This window comes from Garra rufa, chromosome 8 (genome assembly GCF_049309525.1).
Source record: "Garra rufa chromosome 8, GarRuf1.0, whole genome shotgun sequence".
In the NCBI taxonomy this organism is placed as follows: Eukaryota; Metazoa; Chordata; class Actinopteri; order Cypriniformes; family Cyprinidae; genus Garra; species Garra rufa.
The window spans coordinates 51,689,862-51,710,476 of NC_133368.1; the positions used below are offsets into that span (position 1 = coordinate 51,689,862).

At 41.8% G+C, this 20,615-nt stretch overlaps 1 protein-coding gene across 2 annotated transcripts in view; it reads right to left on the reverse strand.

Moving 5' to 3' along the window:
• Positions 1-6,246: 6,246 nt before the first annotated feature.
• LOC141341237 (inactive dipeptidyl peptidase 10-like) overlaps positions 6,247-20,615 on the reverse strand; it is a 35,235-nt gene continuing 20,866 nt past the window's right edge. For both annotated transcript variants that reach the window (XM_073846388.1, XM_073846389.1), the window contains exons 4-26: positions 16,242-16,336; positions 15,877-15,951; positions 15,140-15,192; positions 14,617-14,698; positions 13,943-14,063; positions 13,559-13,713; positions 12,734-12,831; positions 12,538-12,661; positions 12,360-12,398; positions 12,170-12,277; positions 12,001-12,092; positions 11,802-11,849; positions 11,063-11,184; positions 9,516-9,560; positions 9,312-9,410; positions 9,106-9,175; positions 8,531-8,725; positions 8,348-8,402; positions 8,119-8,218; positions 7,951-8,009; positions 7,803-7,875; positions 7,271-7,344; positions 6,247-7,152 (exon numbers count right to left, since the gene is read on the reverse strand). In XM_073846388.1, coding sequence (XP_073702489.1) covers positions 7,015-7,152; positions 7,271-7,344; positions 7,803-7,875; positions 7,951-8,009; positions 8,119-8,218; positions 8,348-8,402; positions 8,531-8,725; positions 9,106-9,175; positions 9,312-9,410; positions 9,516-9,560; positions 11,063-11,184; positions 11,802-11,849; positions 12,001-12,092; positions 12,170-12,277; positions 12,360-12,398; positions 12,538-12,661; positions 12,734-12,831; positions 13,559-13,713; positions 13,943-14,063; positions 14,617-14,698; positions 15,140-15,192; positions 15,877-15,951; positions 16,242-16,336 — 2,120 coding nt within the window. In that variant the 3' untranslated portion in view covers positions 6,247-7,014. The remainder of the gene's footprint in view (positions 7,153-7,270; positions 7,345-7,802; positions 7,876-7,950; positions 8,010-8,118; positions 8,219-8,347; positions 8,403-8,530; positions 8,726-9,105; positions 9,176-9,311; positions 9,411-9,515; positions 9,561-11,062; positions 11,185-11,801; positions 11,850-12,000; positions 12,093-12,169; positions 12,278-12,359; positions 12,399-12,537; positions 12,662-12,733; positions 12,832-13,558; positions 13,714-13,942; positions 14,064-14,616; positions 14,699-15,139; positions 15,193-15,876; positions 15,952-16,241; positions 16,337-20,615) is intronic.

Here is a 20,615-nt window from a genome sequence, read left to right on the forward strand (position 1 = left end):
ACCTTGCATTCGACCAGACCCCTCTGATTCATCTATAGACTTTATCTCACCTGTCTGCTCCCCTGGATCCAGCTACCTGCAATTAACAAGGACAGTTCAGATAAGAATACTCTGCTACAATATATCTGCTATCTATTTTCTCAACTGTATCAATAAACTTACCATTCCTGTGTTGCACTTACCTCTGTCTCTGCCTCCTTCCGTGTGTGACAAGTAATGACTCAAGAAGACCTTCCGGCTTTGCTACTGTTCGGATGCTTTTGCTTACTGCTCCGCGCTTTGCTCCCTGTTTATGAACTTTTCTCATATTTTTCTAAGATTTTAACTTCAGCATATCAGCACAGTGCTCAGAAAACACATTTTTGATACAAACATTACGAAAAAGGAGACTTTTTGCCTCCCAGTGCCAGCAGCTTACATTCCAGAGACGGGAAAACACAGCTGCCTACTTTCAACAGACAAGAAAGAAAAATGCCTCTGGAATTTACTTGCTGCAGACTGCCACAGACTTCTACAAAGGATCGTGGTTTTAGAAACAAAATTACTTGCTGGACTTCCAAAACAGGCGGAACACACAAAAGATCATCATCACGGACCCCCTCAGCATACAGCCGGTGAGTCCTGTGAATCTAGTCAATATCGACAGTTTATAAGTGTAGAGGAACAAGCCAAAACTGATCAACACACAAATCGATGGCACTAACAGGGAGCGAGACCCAAAGGCACTCGAGACATTAGACTGTCAAGAGCATCTCGTATTGCTGCGGTATCATCCTCTACTCCAGATACAGCTATGACAAGGCTTGCAAAAACTGGTGTTTTACCACCCCCTATACTGCTTGAAAACAGATTTGAAGCATTAATGAATGTGGGTGAGGAATCCCCAAATGTGACTGAACATGTATCATGTCAGCCAACTGCCAACATTGCTATAAACAGGCGTGCAAGTTCGAGCAGACAGCGGCACTCAGCTCAGAGCGCAGCCAAGCCCAGGACTCTGATAGTGGGGGACTCCATTATCAGAAATATCAGTAGCAGATCTACAACTACATGCTGCTGTCCTCAAGCAACGGTCTCTGATGCGAACAAGGAACTTCGGAACATTCTAATGAAACACAAGACTGCAAATCGAATCATCATCCATATGGGAAAGAACGATATTCGGAAAGAGCAGTCAGAACTCCTAAAGAAGGATTTTGGTGAACTCATTGAAACACTTCGAAGACTTGAAGTTCAGTCGTTCATCAGTGGACCACTCCCAGCAAGGGGAACTAACATGTTTTCACGGTTGCTCGGACTGAATACCTGGCTACAAAGAACCTGCAGTCTAAAAGGAGTCAACTTCATTGACAACTTCAACCTTTTCTGGGGCCACAGACAACTGTTCAAACTGGACAAACTTGGTGCGAGAGTGCTAAAGGACAATATCTATTTTTCACTCCGGCATCCATCAGTAGAATGTGCCAGTCCACCCAACATGAATGGCACACACACACTTGGACAATGTATGCGTGACGACAGGACATCTTATCAGCTTCTGAGTCATCATATGGTCAACACAACCCACAAGGACACTGACAACGCCACACAGCCACAACAAGCACTGCTTATGGACACTTTTCTGGCTGAGCCCTGCCCACAGAGCTCATCACAGACAGACTGTGACGTACTGCAACAGCTCCAAGACTCAGCACCGAAGGACGACTTTCTGGTAAACAGCCAGGGAAGCCAGGACAACATTTTTCAGCCACCAGAAACACCAGAGCCAGAGCTCCATTCACCAGACACATTATCCCTCTCTCCAGCATCTCCATTTCTAAGCTTCTCACAGAAAATGGAGGAACTGGTATATACTGGAACCAGACTCTCCCACTCTTTTGCTGCAAGCCCCCAGTTATCAACTAAAAAACGGCGGGCACCACAACCACCAAAGCCTGTGGGTCCAGCTCGCCCTCCTCTTCCTGTGAGAGCTCTCCGGCCGCTGCCACAACGTCAGGTCCCAAACCCTCCTCCGTCTGCTGTGAGTGAACCAAAACAACTGATAATAGCTCTCAGTGATATGTGTCGGTTCCCCACTACAATAGCTGCAACACTCAGGAATGTTTACAGAACAAGCGGGAACCCAGTGTGCCTGTAGTTTTCCCAATTTCTGTTTTAATATGTGATAGAAAGTCTAAGACCATCTCAAGCCGTACGGTTGACCCATCTAATCTGAGGCCTATTCTGCATCAAACTAAGATTGCTCTAGAGACAAAAAGTAATGCCATCAAGCTAGCATTTTTAAACATTCGCTCACTAAAAAATAAATCACTTCTGATCAATGATTTTATAACCACAAACAACCTGGATTTTATGTTTCTAAATGAAACATGGCTAGAAGACAGCTGCAGCGCAACAGTCCTCAATGAAACAGCCTCCTAACTTTACTTTCATGAGTGTCTGCAGAGCTGTTAGAAGAGGTGGTGGTGTAGCTGCTCTATTTAAAGATGTCTATCAATGCAAGCAAGTGTCATTTGGTCAGTACTTGTCTTTTGAATATCTAGGGATTGTGCTGAAAGGTGCTCCACGCATTCTATTTATCATTATTTACAGGCCCCCAAAATACTGTCCAGTCTTTGTTGAGGAGTTCACAGAACTGCTATCAATGATTTGTTCAGAGTTTGACTGTTTTGCTATTGCAGGGGATTTTAATGTTCACATAGAAAATGCAGAAATCAAAACCACAAAAGAAATTATAACGGTTTTGAACACATTTGACCTGATTCAGCATGTGCATGGGCCTACACACAATCGTGGACACACTCTTGATTTACTCATCAGTAAGGGTCTAAACATTTCATCCACTGTTATCAAGGATGTAGCACTATCTGATCACTTCTGTATTTTCTTTGATATATTGATCTCTGCTCCTAATGAATGTAGATCTGTCTCTGTCAGAAAGAGATGCATTAATGATAACACTAGTGTGCTATTTATGAAGGCTACATCTTCAATGCCAAGCATTTCTGCAGACTCTGTTGATCTTCTCCTGGAGTCCTTCGACTCAAAAGTTAAGAATGTCATTGATGACATCGCACCTGTAAAAATCAGAGAGACGTCTGGCAGACAGAAATCGCTGTGGAGAAAATCAACAGCAGTACAGAGTATGAAAAGACAATGCAGAAAAGCTGAGGAAGACGAAATTTGAAATTCACTATAGCATCTATAAAGACAGCCTTCATGCTTTCAATGTTGAACTAGGTAAAGCTAGACAAATGTTCTTCTCAAACCTTATAAACAGGAACTCAAACAACACTCACACTCTTTTTGCTACCGTTGAGAGAGTAACGAACCCCCCTAGTCAGATCCCTAGTGAACTGCTCTCTGACAGCAAGTGTGATGAGTTTGCTTCCTTCTTTTCTGAGAAGATCAATAATATCAGAAAGACAATTAGCACATCCTCAAGTTATGCAGAGGTCAGACAGATTCTACCGCAATTTAAAAAAGAAGTCACTATGTCTACTTTTGAAGCAATCGATAGCAACATTTTGGAAGAAACAGTACAGCACCTCAAATCGTCAACCTGCCACCTTGACACACTTCCCACATCTTTTTTCAAAAGTGTGCTTAACTGTTTAGAAGCAGATCTCTTAGAAGTGGTGAACACCTCACTTCTTTCTGGGACTTTTCCAAACTCCCTGAAAACTGCAGTTGTTAAGCCCCTTCTGAAAAAGAAAAATCTTGATAACACCATATTGAGCAACTATAGACCAATATCAAATCTTCCTTTCATAGGTAAGATTATTTAAAAGGTTGTTTTCAATTAGCTGAACCACTACATAAACTCAAATGGATACCTGGACCATTTCCAATCTGGTTTCAGACCACATCATAGCACAGACACAGCGCTCATAAAGATAATAAATGATATTCGCCTAAATTCAGATTCTGGCAAAATATCAGTGCTGGTATTACTAGATCTCAGTGCTGCGTTCGACATAGTCGATCATAACATTCTTTTAGATAGACTGGAAAACTGGGTCGGGCTTTCTGGGATGGTTCTCAAATGGTTCAGGTCATACTTAGAAGGGAGAGGCTATTATGTGAGTATAGGAGAACATAAGTCTAAGTGGACGTCCATGACATGCGGAGTCCCACAAGGCTCAATTCTAGCGCCGCTGTTGTTCAGCCTGTATATGCTCCCACTAAGTCAAATAATGAGAAAGAACCAAATTGCATATCACAGCTGTTGTGAACTTTTTTTCTCAGAGACCAGGAGACGTTTGGAAAACTTGAAGCAGAAGTTTCTCTTTATTGAGATACGAGCTGTTCGTCGCTGCAGTTCTTCAAAAGTCGTCTAACTAAGGCATATACATTACAGTTTATATACCTTTCCAGGGGGAGGATTACATAGAGGTGGAGTCAATCTAAACAAAGCATGCAAATGCAGTACAGGAATCAGCCCGTTACCGGAGTCTCAGCCCTGATCTCATTATCATAACAGTGTCATTCAAAGGCATAGGTGCTAATCCAATCAGTCTGACAGTATTGCCCAAACCTTCACATTCAAGGGCATATGTGCTACAGTATTGCCCATACCTTCACATTATCATAGAGACAGGAATAGCTGTACCTTGACAACAAAAAGGTTAATGTCTCAGACACCGGGGCTGCCCAATTTGATCTTCTTCGAATGTCATCATCTGTACCTCTAGAAGCTAAATTCAATGTACTTCACTTTAGGTTTTCCTGTGATGCTATGTAAGAGTCTAGGTTCAGCATATCATAAACAGATTCTTAAATTTGTAATCCTTCACAGCTATGCAGATGATACCCAGATTTACCTAGCCTTATCGCCAAATGACTACAGCCCCATTGACTCCCTCTGCCAATGCATTGATGAAATTAACAGTTGGATGTGCCAAAACTTTTTACAGTTAAACCAGGAGAAAACAGAAGTCATTGCATTTGGAAACAAAGATGAAGTTCATAAGGTAAATGCGTACCTTGACGCTAGGGGTCAAAAAAGTCAAGAATCTGGGTGTGATTCTGGAGTCAGACCTCAGTTTCAGTAGCCATGTCAAAGCAGTAACTAAATCAGCATACTATCATCTCAAAAACATTGCAAGAATTAGATGTTTTGTTTCCCGTCAAGACTTGGAGAAACTTGTTCATGCCTTTATCAGCAGCAGGGTGGACTATTGTAATGGTCTCACTTCCCAAGAAGACCATTAGACAGCTGCAGCTCATACAGAACGCTGCTGCCAGGATTCTGACTAGAACCAAAAAAATCAGAGCATATCACACCAGTCCTCAGGTCCTTACACTGGCTTCCAGTTATGTTTAGGATAGATTTTAAAGTACTTTTACTTGTTTATAAAGCACTCAATGGCCTAGGACCTACATACATTGCAGATATGCTCACTGAATATAAACCTAACAGACAACTCAGATCACTAGGATCGAGTCAGTTAGTAATATCAAGGGTTCACACAAAACAAGGGGAATCCGCTTTTAGCTATTATGCCGCCCGCAGTTGGAATCAGCTTCCAGAAGAGATCAGATGTGCTAATACATTAGACACATTTAAATGCAGACTCAAAACTCACCTGTTCAGTTGTGCATTTATTGAATGAGCACTGTGCTACATCCGAACAGACTGCATTATTTTATGTATAATCATTTTACTGTATTAATTTTAAATCATTTTTTAAATCATTTAAATGTTCTTAAATTTTGTTTTTATTGTTGTGATTATTATTTTAAATTTTTATGATTTTTATGCTATTATGATTTTAATTCCTTTTATGTACAGCACTTTGAATTACCATTGTGTATGAAATGTGCTATATAAATAAACTTGCCTTGCCTTGCCTAAATAGTGAATGAACTGCCATTTTCAGCGACGTTACCTGTAGCGCAGCAGTAAATGGAGACACCTGCAGGACGGGGTTCTTGATCCAATAATCCTGTCAATTATATTAAAGAAGTGACAAACATCCACAATACTGCAAATCAGAGAGCGTCTTTTTCCAATAACTGAGCTGAACTATGTGGCATTCATTCATTCCAGGAAAAGGTTTTCTCGTAATCGTGCTGGTCCGATATTCACGTCGTTCCTGCTGACGGTGTGGCTGCATGCGATCAGCTGAAGCACAGCGACTCTGATGGGAAAATATAGCACACCGAAATGAAATCATGTTGTTTTTGGACTAGTTGTTTATTTATAGACATGACTGTCATAACTAGAGGACAATAACAATCAACCCTAACCCCTCACCCCCCACCCCAACCACCACCAACAGTAAAACTAAACAGTCAGCAATACAAATAAACTGATCCAAAACAGTCTGTGAGCGGATCCATCTGATGAATGTCCAAAAATACATCTGTACGCCCTCTTCTGTCCAACGCACAGCAGCACCATCCCACAATGCACTGCACGTACACACACAGAGAGAGTCATGCACGTGTGCTGCCGAGGCCTCGCTCTCTTCACGCGGATCCTCCGGCTTTCCACGGATGAAATTACACTTCCTCCCGGCAAATGGAGAAACGGTGAGAAACGCAATCGAACGCAGCTCCTCTGGAAGGCGACAACATACTGACAGACAGGAAGTGGCAAAAGAAGTGAAGCAAAGCAAAAGGACCATGCAATGGCTGACCGGAGCAGCTCCACCCGACAGTCTGTGCTGCGATTGGCCGACGCGTCAGCCAATCAGAGATCTTAGTGATGTATGATATGTGAAATATTCCAATCCATTTCCAGCGATAATGATCCATAGGCCAGAAACTCAGTCTCTCTCTCACACACAGAGCTGTAAAGCATACATCCGTCCTAACGGTTACACACATGCATATATACATGTTCACTCACTCACACACTCTCACTCACTCCTGTCTCTCTGTTTATCTGAGTGTTCTGCTCTGGATGTTTGTCCAGTGTGTTTCATTGTCCCGATGTGTGTGTGAGTATGGTGGTGTGTGTTTGCGTCAGTGTCTGCGTGTGTTTGTGTGTTGCGTCTCATCTTCACTCTACTCTTCCTCTTCCTCCTCCTCCTCACTGATGGGAAGCATTTCCTCCTGCAGGCAGGATCTGAAGTAGCTGCTCAGCGTTGAAGCCACATGCCGCTCGCTGCTCTTGGAGAGAAAATGACCCTCGTCTGGATAAATCTGAAGAACATCCATCCAGAGAATGATTAGACACTACAGTCAAGCATCAATAAACAAAGACAAAACACAACACCAGTGATGCTCTCAAGCCCATCTGCAGCGTTCACGTGTTCAGTACCTGCAGTGTGTAATTCGCTCCCACCTTCACCAGGTTCTTAATGAGCTCAGCCGTGTGCTGGAAATGAACATTTGCTGCAGGAAATACAAACGAATTTACATTTTTTAAAACTGGCTCAATGAAAGAGAAATGCAGTGATCCTCTATGGTCATTTCTATTGTCAATACAAATACTCTATATACACACACACACACACACACACACACACATGTTGGGTTTATATGTTTTATGGGGACATTCCATAGGCATAATGGTTTTTATACTGTACAAACTGTATTTTCTATGGCCCTACACCTAAAGCTAGCCCTCACAGGAGATTGTGCACACTTTTACTTCCTCAAAAAAACTCATTGTGCATCATTTATAAGCCTGTTTCCTCATGGGGAGCTAAGAAATGTCCCCACAAGGTCAAAATCTACTGGTATTACTATCCTTGTGGGGACATTTGGTCCCCACAACGTGATGAATACCAGGTACACACACACACACACACACACACACACACAAACAAACACACACAGGTGACACTGACCGTCTGCAGTGGCGTGCAGCAACATGAGCGTTTGGTCTCTGAAACCCTGTGGATTCTGCAGCACACTGGAGAACTAGAGACACACAGTCTGTCATGAACATCTCAAATATATTCCAGCAGAAGTCCATAACAACTAACCAGCACCAACCTGATATCTGCTGTCGTCCTGAAGAGGTAAACCCAGATAACGTTCCGAGAAGGCCGAGGCTGAGAGAAAGAGATCAGTTTCACTCACAGAACCACAGACTCACAGGTCTGAAACTGTTCTAGATACCGTGCGAAGCTTTACACAATCACATTCACATCAGTAACTTACCGTACAAATTCCAGTCCGTCACAGGAGACATGGCTGCTGCGCATTTAAACAAGTTCTCAGTGGATTTAATCAGCAGAAGTGCGATATATCCTCCATAACCCTGGAGAAACACACACAAACACACAGGTTTATATGCCTGATCAATGTGGACCCGGAAGGTGTTCGTCTGTGTTCCTTTATATATATATATATATATATATTACGGCAGCCGTGTGTGACTGAGTCTCACCCGACCAAACACACCAATCCTGGTTCGATCGATGTACGGCAATTTCAGAAAATACCTGGAACAAAAGCACAACTCTGTTAACATGTTTCACAACCGTGTGTGTGGATCACCCAAACAGAGAACTGACAGAAAGGTCAATTTCATGCAACTGATAGAAGGAAAAAAGCAGGTAAACATTCTTACTCAACAGCGGCCAGCTGATCCTGCAGTTCCACGGATCCCAAACGCTTGTGCACTTCCTGTAACACCTTCTGACCCTGGAAACCACTTCCTCTGCCGTCCAGACGAGCTACGATGACGTTGTCTGAACTGACCAGCACTGAGTCCCAGTCCAGAGAGTAACGGTCATTCACCTGCTGACCACCAGGGGCAGTATCACTGAGGAACACAGAAAAAACACTGATTAAACACAGAAAAAAAATAAAACACATACAGTCCGGGTCCAGTACACATCGCCCACCCCTAATACACTCTCACACACACATTCACTTAGATATCTAAATGAGGACATTTCATTATGTAATGTTTTTGTAATGGTTTTTAAACTGTACAAACTGTACTTTCTTTTGCCCTACACCTAACCCCTTACACAAAATAATCAGCTTTTTGTGTTGTGCACTTTGTTTACTTTATTTTTTATACCAGTTTTACAAAAGGAAGGTTTTTAGAGATTTTGTCAGGTTTAGCTCAGTTTTGGGTACAAAATATGGCAGTGTATATATAAGTAGGTACACACACAGACACACACATCTGCTTACATCATCAGCAGAAGGGCGTAGGTACGGGACTCGGAGAAATCGAGTGGATAGGCGATCTTCAGCGGTAATTCTGCAAAAACACATGAAGAACAGACCAAAGATCTATGAAATATCTTGAAGGGCATCTGTTTCTGAACAGGAGATCCAGCACTACCAACAGTTGTCTGCTGAAGCGTGTTTCTCAGGTGAACGGAGCGGTACGTTACCGAAGTGGTCGGTCTGGACGCTTCTGTACTCCAGCTGCTGGATTCGTTTGTATCTGAGAACAGCTTTTAGCACCGAGTTATTCTCCAGGATGTAGTAATCTGACGAGAGATCAACGGCACAAGGCGTGATTCAGCACTGAGTTTTTCACGTAGAACACGGCGGACAAACGTGCAGAATCATAAAAGAAAATAATGAATAGTTACTGGCAGTGTTCAGAGTGTGTATGATCACTGTCGGCGCTCCTGGACCTGCAGGAAAACCAAACACTGGATTTAACCATTCACCTTATGTAGACCCTTTTTAGCGCTGCCTTTGCTATCTTCTGTCTCCCGGTTTTATTTCCACAGTGATCTGACAGTTTTATGAATGAACCGCTCATTTTAAAATCTTACTGGTGTACTGACATTTGTTAAGACATTTTTTTTAAACATTACAATGCTCACGATAACTTTCGTTAACTCTACAATACATAAAACCACATTACCAGCTAACTGACTCTTGGACAGCAATGCCATAAAAATACACAGAGCTACCACACAAATCGTTTCTCTGGAGAATAATGTCAATAATGTGCTAGTTTGGACGGAGGGGTGAAAGGTCACTCATCAGGTCTGCGGACTGTCGTGTCACGCCGGTTTCACACTGCACGCGTAAGCAGAGCAGAAGCGGCACGCATCCATTTTGCTTTCACACTGGCAGCGTTTGTTGCTGAACCGCAGCTTGTGTTCTTCTAATATAGACGAGTATCGTTCATTCGGTCACGCATTTCAGGTGTTCTCCAACAACTGTCTGTCACGTGCTTTGATTTGTGATATGGTTGTATGTTGTAGATTTAAGTAGCAAATGAGAAACGCTAAAATATTGAATATATTTTTAGACAAAGATCGTCTTAATGATTACCAGTTAGGTTTATGATAATTATAGCAACAGGTTTTCAATAACGAACATAAAATGTAAAAGTATGGTATTTGGGGTACAAATTGCCCCTGCTGTTGGGGCTAAAGACACAATAATTTACAAGATAAGTAATAGATGACTTTTACATTTGTTGCCATGACATGGTTAGATTCATATTGTATATTTCATATTTTTTTTATGCTGGTTGTCCAACTTTGAGATAATCACCACGTTTATAATGAAACCATTATATTTAAAAACATTATAAGACATATCATATAAAAATATAATTTGTTGGTACTACTGTAAATCTATATTAAATAATTATAGGATCTCCTTCAATACCTTTAGAATCTTTACTTTTAAAAATGATTTTATTTCTGTATTTTAAAATGTTTCATATTAACATTTTAATGGCAGTAGTATATATTTATTTATTCTTGTATTTATCAAAACAAGCAGAAAATAGTACAAACTATGCTTACGTGATTGTTTTGACATTATTTACAAAATACATTATTTTTGCTGGTGAGCCTTTTAAACCGTGATTGTGATACATGATTTTATGGATTACTTGTTATTTTTCGTGTGAATCAAGTCAGATTTGATCAAGAACGATGCACTGTTTCTTTAATCCAGCGCAAGCGGCGCAGCAAAAATAGACTCGCCAAAACGATCGCTGCACTGACGCTTCTGCTCTGCTCCTGCTACGCGCTGCCGCGCCGTCCCTGAGTGCGGTGTGAATGATATCATCTGTTAACATGCGCTCCGAAAAAAATATGCGCTGCTTACGCCCTGCTTACGCGTGCAGTGTGAAACCGGCGTCAGAGTGTATCATAAATGATGTTCATACCTTTGCAGTGCAGCAGGACGTGTTGATGAGTGGAGCTAAATATGGCACTGAAGAATGTGCAGTGAGCTTTATTCAGTTCACAGGTCAGACATCGCCGTGGAAACAGGCCCACTGTGGACACACTGATCACAGAACAGACCAATCAGAAGCCCGGATTCCTGCTGATCTCACATTACTATTAAACACGACCGTCGTCGGAGGAACGCTCATTAAATCAGGACACAGTGTATTTTATGATGATCAGTTTTACTCTGAGGAGCTCTGACATCTGACTAACGGTTCTGGAGAAACAAACCCTATGTAACGCCACACCAGCAGAGGGAGCCCTCACCCATGCACTGACTGTTCTCGCTCCCTCTGCTGCTTCATGGGAAACTTCCTGTTTGGTGGCCATTTAATGAGGCCTACACCAAACAGGCCCCGCAAAGTATTGTTTTGCTGTAGCGGACCTTACTAAGCGTTATCCTGTTTCATTGCCTTGTTCTTGCCACAGTTTTGTTTCACGGTCATAGTTTTTCCCCGTTTCATTGTTTTGTTTTATTTACTATTTTGGACTGCTCATTTGGATTTGGACCCTTTGCGTGTATTTTGGATTATGCCTTGTCTTGCCCACGTTATTTCTGTTTACTGGAGTTTGACCCTGCCTGTTTGACAACGATCTGTTTAATAAAGCCAGCAATTGGATCTTACACGCTTGCTACGAGTCATCGTGTTACACCCCAACAGTTACAAGTCTCACCTGGAGAGGTGCCGGCGAGTCGAGGAGCCCTCTGTGCTCAGGAAATATCTGCATTAGAACAGACAAAGACTTACAGTGGCTTCAAAACACTGTGATCACATGTAATGCAGTTACAGCATGTTTGCTGATCACTTCAGTATTTGATAGAAATGCATGTTCTGGTGTAGAGATGTCTGGAGTGAGTTCATGTTTTACTCACATGCTCTGGCTGTTCTCATCGTAAGCCAGAATCTGCGTCACCTCCCAGTTACCCGACGTAAGATGTCGCACCTCGTTCTGATCCGCACGTGCCTACGCAAACACACGAGGACGTCAACGTGCTATCGATCGCACGCACAGATTCAAGCGCATGCCGCATCTATCTGTACCTGAGAGGTGAACATGGCGACGTGATGGAAGTCTCCTCGTCCTCCCTGCTTCACCGGGACCGTCAGGAAGAAGCGGCTGCCGTCTCGTGAGAAGAATGGCTCCTGATTCTGGAGGACCGGCCGTGAGACACGAGATGCATTAAACTCATGTGACTGAAGATCATGATGCAAACATCTAGTGGAGATTCACCTGTTTTGAGAGCCAAACTTCTGATGTTTCCTCATGCCTCTGAAAAAAAAAAATCACCGTTATCATCATCATCATCATCATCATCATCATGACTATGATATCATTCATCTGTTAAGCACATTATCATCATCATCATCTTCCTCAGGAAGTAAGTGTGTGTGTGTGTGTGTGTGTGTACCTTGATGCAGGCTCCAGTGGTGGAGTCGCAGACGGTCAATATAGAGACGTTCTGTGCTCGGTTCAACCATCGCACTGCTGTCTTGGTCTTACTGATCCACTTCACCATCACCACATAGTGCTCCCTACAGACACCATTAGAGTCCATTAGATCATCACTCAAGTCTCCATCGCAGACCTAAACACTAACTCCATACCTGAGCTTGAGTTCATCTGGTGGTGTGAGTTCAAGTGTGTGTGTCGGTCCGTACAGATTGACCACAAACAGTTTCACCATAGGATTGGGCTGGCCAGCCTGCAAACACAACATGTGTGAACAGTTATGAAAACTACACAAATAATGCAATCTTTTTACTATCTTTTACTAAATGTACTGCAAATGCTCTAAAAAAGGCTTAAGACGAACAGAAATGACATATACAGCTCTCTGCTTGCAGTGCCTCAATCCCGTTCATCGGGAAAGTGAGTGAAACACACATACAAACACACATTTTTATTTCATTAATAGCGGTTCACTTACGCAATTTAATTTGGTCCGCAATTTTTTTGATTGTGTTCATATCAGCAGCGAACCGTACCGAAGTTCACATGAACCGTACCCCAGACCACCCTTTTTAAGCAGACTCCGGTACGGTCCGTGTGTGCACACCCGAGTTCGGAAGACAACGTTCACAGCATCCAAACAAACCGAACTCTGATGTCAATCGAACGCGGGTGCGCACCAAAACTGTGACTCTGTGACTCAACATGTTCTTCTACTTCATGGCAGAGCTTCTGCTGTTCCTAAACGCTTCCAATAATACCACTTATAGTTGAGCGTAGTATATCTGGCAGGATGAAATTTCATGAACTGACACTGGAACTGTGATAGGATTCACTGAGCTCTTGTAAATGTTTGTAAATGCAGACTATTAGACTTTATATACCTGTGGCAATGGGTCTGACTGAAACTGCTGGATTTGATTATTAGGAGGTATGGACATGTGAGCATGAGGATGTGAAGGTCAAGCACAGTCGCTCACCTTCGGATACGGGTACTGTTTGCCTTTAGGGTAGGCAGAGCCGGTGAAAGTGGCCAATGCCATGTTTGGCACAAGACTGTCATTCAGGACCAGAAATGCCAAGCGCTCGCCGTCAGGTGACCACCAGTGTGCCACATGCGTGTGCAGGACCTCCTCTATGCAAGGGTGTTTACAACAAAACAAGAGTTACAAACACTGAACGGTAAACTGGACTTTTAATCTGCGCTGTATGAGACCTCTGAGTCAAACACAAACACCTGAGCTTCATCACACGCCACTCATCTTCATCTGGAAAAACTGGGAGCTAACTTACCATCAACTTACAGAGAATCACCACATTTTTTTAAATGCTGTCATATACAGAGATATAATTGACCAAGTCACCTTCATAGAGCCAATCAGCGATGCCATTATAGATGACGCCCTCTTTCCCGGATGAGGTCAGTCGCAGTGAGTTACTCCTGACGTCCGACTGATAGTAAATATTATTCTCAAATATGTACACCTATACAAACACACACAAAAGACATTTTAAATCAATCTCGATCGTGCTTTATTTAAACCTATAAATAGACTTAAACTTGGCTGTTTTATTTAGTGTTACCGCATGTGCTCTGACACGCTGCTTAGACATGAGACTTAAATCCAGCTTTTGTTCTCAAGTCAAATTCATTTCAAAGCAGTTTGACAGAGTTGTACTGTTATATATACTGTACACTGTCTATAATGTACTACAGAGCGGGTTTTAGGGCTTGCTGATAGAAAGCATATAAAGATGATCCTCCAGATTTAGATCTGGATATACTGTATTTACAGTGTTGTCTAGCCCATCTATGAGCGCCACAGTGATCAGACACACCTCTGTGCATTCAAAGCAATTAAGAGATGACTGCTGTAAACCTCCTTCCCTTCTCAAAACATGATCTAATCAAAACTGGATTAAACACAAACACAATGCAGAAATGTAACCTTTAACACACTGTTACAGACCGTCTCTCTGGAATCAACAGCTCCACTATTTAAGGAGTGTCTAAAGGTAAAGAGTAAATGTGAATCACCAGCTGCTGGCCCTGGACGCCCCACGCCGCGTGCTGCAGTTTAGAGTTCAACACCTCTGGAGGATCCAGCTGCAGAACCTCTCTGCGCACACACACACACACACACACACACACACACACACACAGAAACAAACAGTGTTTAAATACACATAACAGCTGCAGTAGGTGATTGTTGGCTGATGCTGCTCATCTACTGTCTTGTTTTATGGGTGAATGTGAGCTGAATGGATCCCAGCACTCTTGTCAAACACTGATGATCAGAACTGCATTCAACATCACGGCAGTACGATCAAAGCGTTTCTGATTTCCGCCGCTCTATCTTTCCCATCAGGACTTATTTACCTACATACTGTCATGAAGCACTGTGCTTGACGATATTTGAACCCTTCAGCTCATTTCACATAGTTCTGCTAGTTCTTGAACACCTTGTACAGTAAAGTCATGTTTCAAGAGTGAATTCTACTCCCTGTGTTCTCTGTATGTCTGTGAGACACAGTGAGATCAGTAACAGCTCTTACTCCACCTGGTGTGAATGCTGTATATGATGTAGGACGCCGTGAACGAGTGCCGGTAAACCTGCGGTCAGAAAACAACAACCCATATTAAACAAAACAATCTTCAAGAAAGTTTAAATGACTTCTTTACCTTTAATTCACAGTTAGCTAATGAAAACCAACCCTTATTATCTTCAAACAGAAAGAGAATATTAAGTGTAATCTGATCTTAAGCACAATAATTACTGTAAATTATATTAATAGAATAAGAGTTGTATTGCACACTTGCGTTCAATCTATCACTATAAATACACTGTACCTGTACAAATAAAATGTCTAATGGCACTTTTGCATTTATTTTAATTTTCTTGTCCTTAAGGGACAAAAAACATTTTTTAAAGGTTCTTTAAAGGAACACTCCACTTTTTCTGGAAATAGGCCCATTCTCTAACTCCCCCCGAGTTAATAAGTTGATTTTTACCGTTTTGAAATCCATTCAGCCGTTCTCCTGTTCTGGTGATATCACTTTTAGCATAGCTTAGCATAGATCATTGAATCCTATGTGACCAACACAGCATCGCGTTCAAAAATAACCAACGAGTTTCTGTATTTGTCCTGTTTAAAACTTGACTCTCCTGTAGTTATATCTGCGTGATATTACTGCCCCTGCTGCGTCCATATTACGGCAACAATGATCTGATTCTTACATACTGTACCTTTACATATTAAAAAGGATGTGTGTTTCATTGCAGAAAGGAGCACATACCTGTTTGACATTGTAGGCGAAAAGAACATACTTCATGTCTGGGCTTATGGAGTATCTGGTGGCTTTGAAAGTGTCCTAGAAAAAACATGAATGATGTTATGCTCATTACTGCATGAGATCACAACATTCATATCCCAAAAACTATAGACTAAACATTTCTGCTGGGAACGTCTCATTATGAAAATCTTATCATGAAAACAATTAAACTTTATCGATCTTTAGAGATAAACGTTAATTTAAAAGAGTAAAAGAGTTTAAAACTGATCTGTGGTCATGCATACATGAAGCATTCATGCATTTTTGATGATTCCTCATTTCTTTCTAAATTGTGTAGGCGTACGTAATAATATTCAGGTTTTACTCACAAATGTGGTGTTCTTCAGCACAATCTCGGTTTCGTTCGTGAGGATGTTAAATCTGATCACATGTCCGTGGTGATTTCTGTAGATGACCTCAGATTCTGGCAAAGAGTTAAAGATGAGAAAGAAAATATATAATAGCAAACTGTAAGGTTTTGAAGAGCGTTCACATCTCACAGTGATGCAGGATCAAGTGCAGCTTTTGGTCAAAATGCACATCTTAGAGATATCAATGCAGACACAGCCAGCTAAGTGTAAATGAACGAAACACATCTGTGTGTTATTAGATTTGACAGTGTAAACGCAGCTAACAGACCTGCTGCTGCTTGTCAAATCACATAATGTCATTTATTTGCTAAGTCCTATTGATTTCAAAATGAGTTTTCTTTCTTTCCTGCATTTGACCTGTGCTCTCAAATGTGTCCAATCCATCTTCAGACAGATAAACAGAGAGAACCGCTCGTCTGTTTTACGTCGAGTTATTCACATTTATGAGCTGCGCGACGGCTGTAAAGGTAAATTTCCAGTCTGAGAGTCTCGCGGAGCTGCTATGGACTGCAGTGAGGAAAAGCAGACGGTGAAACATTAATGAAGCTCTCAGTTTCCAAACCGGAACAAAACTCTGACTGCTGAAAGCAGAAAGCATCTGGTGAACCGACACACCTGATTTAATGCTGAAAATGTGCTGAAGTCTAAATCAGGGGTGTCTAACCCTGTTCCTGGAGATCTACCATCTACAAAGTTCAGCCTTAACCCTGATCAAACACACCTGAACCAGCTGATTAATCTCTCAGTTAGCACTTGCTAAATGCAGACAGCTGTGTTGGAGCAGAGTTAGAACTAAAGTCTGCAGGTAGGTATATCTCCAGGAACAGCGTTGGCCATCCCTGGTCTAAATCTTTGCCATCAGGTTTCTGCATTCTTGACTAATTTGTAATCCATCGTAAGGCTGCTCAGAATAATGCTGATTAATGTATTTACAGCACAAACATCGGTCGAAAATGGCTCATTTTCCAGAGATGGCATTGAGCATTTGAAGATTTTATGTGAAGAAATGCATTCAAACAACAGCAGACTTTACTCACACCTCATTTACACAATCACTGATAAATCGTTCACGGATGTGACGAGCTCGTGACCGTTAACGGCACAAACGGCTCGACTCGAGGAGCTCCAGGACGCAGCGCAGCATACACGAGTAAGAGCTGAATTTAACCGAGAGGTTTGTCCAGAGGAACGTCTGTCAGCGGTCAGAGAACAGTCTCTATTCAACAGCAGCACAACATTAAAGCATTTATGACTCCAGAGTTTGATCCGCTTTTATGAAATATTTATTCTCTTGTTCTCTGCAGATGTGATGCGTGGGTCACGTGCCGAACGAACATACAAACGCTCGCTAGAGGACGATCTACACGCTCTCAGGGTTACGTCAGACTCAGCTGCATCACATCCACGGCTAAGACTCAGTGAAGAACAGCGTTAAACTGAAGTCTGGAGTGACTGCAGGACTTTGATAAACACAGATCTGTCTGGAAGAGAAGCAGGAGCTGAGGGATTCACTGCATCACACACACACACACACACACACACACACACACACACACACACACACACACACACAATGAAATATTCATGCTGCTGCCGCCAGTGTAAGACCTGAGTGCCCCTTCCCCCTTCCTGTTACCATAGCAACTACCACATCCACCACTCAGACACATCCGTGCAAACACACGCACACACACACACACACACACACACACACACACACACACACACACACACACACGCACGCACGCACACACAGCCGAGGCCTACAAGGCCTGATATGGCAAAAACATTTCAGTAACTAGATGATATTCACAGATCAGATGCTTTCACACACTCCATGTTGTGAATTATTAACACATTCACTTCCTATAGGCTGGCCCAACTATTTCTATCAAGTCTCCTTGATTCTTATGATGCAGGAAATAGTATTTGACGTCCTCAAAGACACAGTCCGGTAAACTGAGCACTGATCAGAATTTTTGCACACATCTCCAGAGCTGCTGAAATCAGACTGACTGGTACTTCAAGAAACCTAGAAGTTGCGTATCTCCTTGGTTTAATGATGAAACTAGGGCTATTAGACAGAAATGGAGAAAAGCAGAAAGGAAGTGGAAGAGGGGTAAATTACAAATATCATATGATTGTGTCAAAGAGTGTATGGTTCTTTATCAAAAAACTGTTGGCAAAGGCAAACTACTTTTCTGATCTTATCGCTAATAATGCTCATAGCCCCAAAATATTATTTAATACCATTAATAGTGTTCTAAATCCAATGACTGATTCATATCCTGATCCGTCTCTTACGGTCTGTGAAGACTTTAATTTTTGTACAGACAAAACCGACAGTATACGATCACGTATTGTACCTTCCACTTTGGATTTCCCTCAGTCCACAACCACACCGATTTTAACATATTTATTTGAATTTACTCCAGTGTCTCATAGGTACCTGATACAAATCCTTCAAAAAATGAAGCTCACCTTTTGTATCAATCCTTGTCTTGTATTAGATACACTTGGTACTATCAACCCTAGTTTATTGTCATTTAATAGCAGCTTAACCAGCAGAATAGTTCCCTCTTATTGTAAACATGCCACTGTGCAGCCGCTGCTCAAAAAAAACAAATCTTGAACCAAAAATTTTAAATAATTATCAGACTAAGATCTCTAAATTACCATTTGTATCAAAAGTTTTGGAGAAGGTTGCGTTTAATTAGCTTTCATCTTTTCTGCAGGAAAATGGTCATTTCGATAAATATCAGTCTGGTTTTAGACCGCAGCACAGTACTGAATCTGCACTGCTTTAAGTATTAAATGACTTATTGTTGACTGTCGATTCCGGCAACTGTGCCGTTTTAATTTTGCTGGATCTCAGTGCTGCGTTTGACACCCTTGATCATGCCATTCTTTTAAATCGTTTAGAGCAAATTGGCATTTGTGGTTGTGCTTTAAATTGGTTTGTTTCTTATTTAAAGGATAAAACCTTTTGGATAGAGACTGGCAATTACTCCTCATCTTGTGCACCAGTATTGTATGGGGTTCCACAGGGCTCATTTTTGGGTCCCGTTTTATTTTCTATATACATGCTTCCTTTGTGTGCCATTTTTAAGATGCACAATGTGTCATACCACTGTTGATGATACTCGGTGTTATGTTCCTTTGCATCCAAAGGATGTTTCTAGTTTACCGTGCTTGTTTGACTGTTTGAGTGATGTTAAACGGTGGATGTCTGCCAACTTTCTCCAGTTAAATGACTCCAAGACTGAGGTTTTAATTTTTGGCTCCTCTACTTCTGCAGAGGTTGTTTCCGGTAAACTGGGACCTCTGTCTGGTAATCTCCAGTCCCATGTCAGAAACTTAGGTTTTACTTTCGACTCTGCTTTGTCTTTCGATAAACAGATCAATGCTGTAGTCAGAAGTTGTTTCTATCAGTTAAAGAATATTTCAAAGATGAAGTCATTTTTAGCACAAAGAGATATGGAGTCAGTAATACATGCTTTTATTACAGCTAGATTAGATTACTGTAATGTATTGTACTTGGGTGTTTTGTAGTCTTTATTGTCACGCCTTCAACTTGTTCAAAATGCTGACGCTAGATTGCTAACTGGAACAAGGAAGAGGGAGCACATTTCACCAGTGTTGATCTCTCTCCACTGGCTCCCAGTTAAATATCGTATCCAATTAAAAACATTGCGTTTGTTTATAAGGGCTTGTATGGACCGGCTCCTCCTTATATTTCTGATCTCCTCTCACTTCATAACGCCTCTAGGAGTCTTCGATCAAACAGTACCCTTCAGTTGACTGTTCCAAGGGCACGTTTAAAATTGAAAGGAGATTGTGCCTTTTCTGTGGCTGCTCCACAGCTTTGGAATAATCTGGCACCCCACATAAAGACTGCGCCAACATACGCTGATTTTAAGTCTCTTCTTAAAACACATTTGTTTACTGTTGCATATGGTCAGATGTAGGCGCAGTGGTAAAATTGTAATGTGATGCTCTGTTTGTTGCTGTGTTCTGTGTTTACTTATTTGATTTCGGTATTTGTTTTAACTTTGTACAGGACTTTGGTCAACAGATGTTGTTTTCAAATGTGCTTTATAAATAAACATGACCGACTGAAGAACGAGTCACTGGATTTGCAAACACTCTCTAGGTTAGAGGCACCAAAGGCCAGATTTACTAAACAGGGCAAATTAGCATTAGAGCGCAATTCCATAAAAGCGCACATGGGAGTGGAAAATGCTGTGTGTGATTTACTGACAATGCACACATTAAAGAACACAGACAGATCATTTCCATAATGACCAGCGCAAATTACCGCATGCTTTAAGA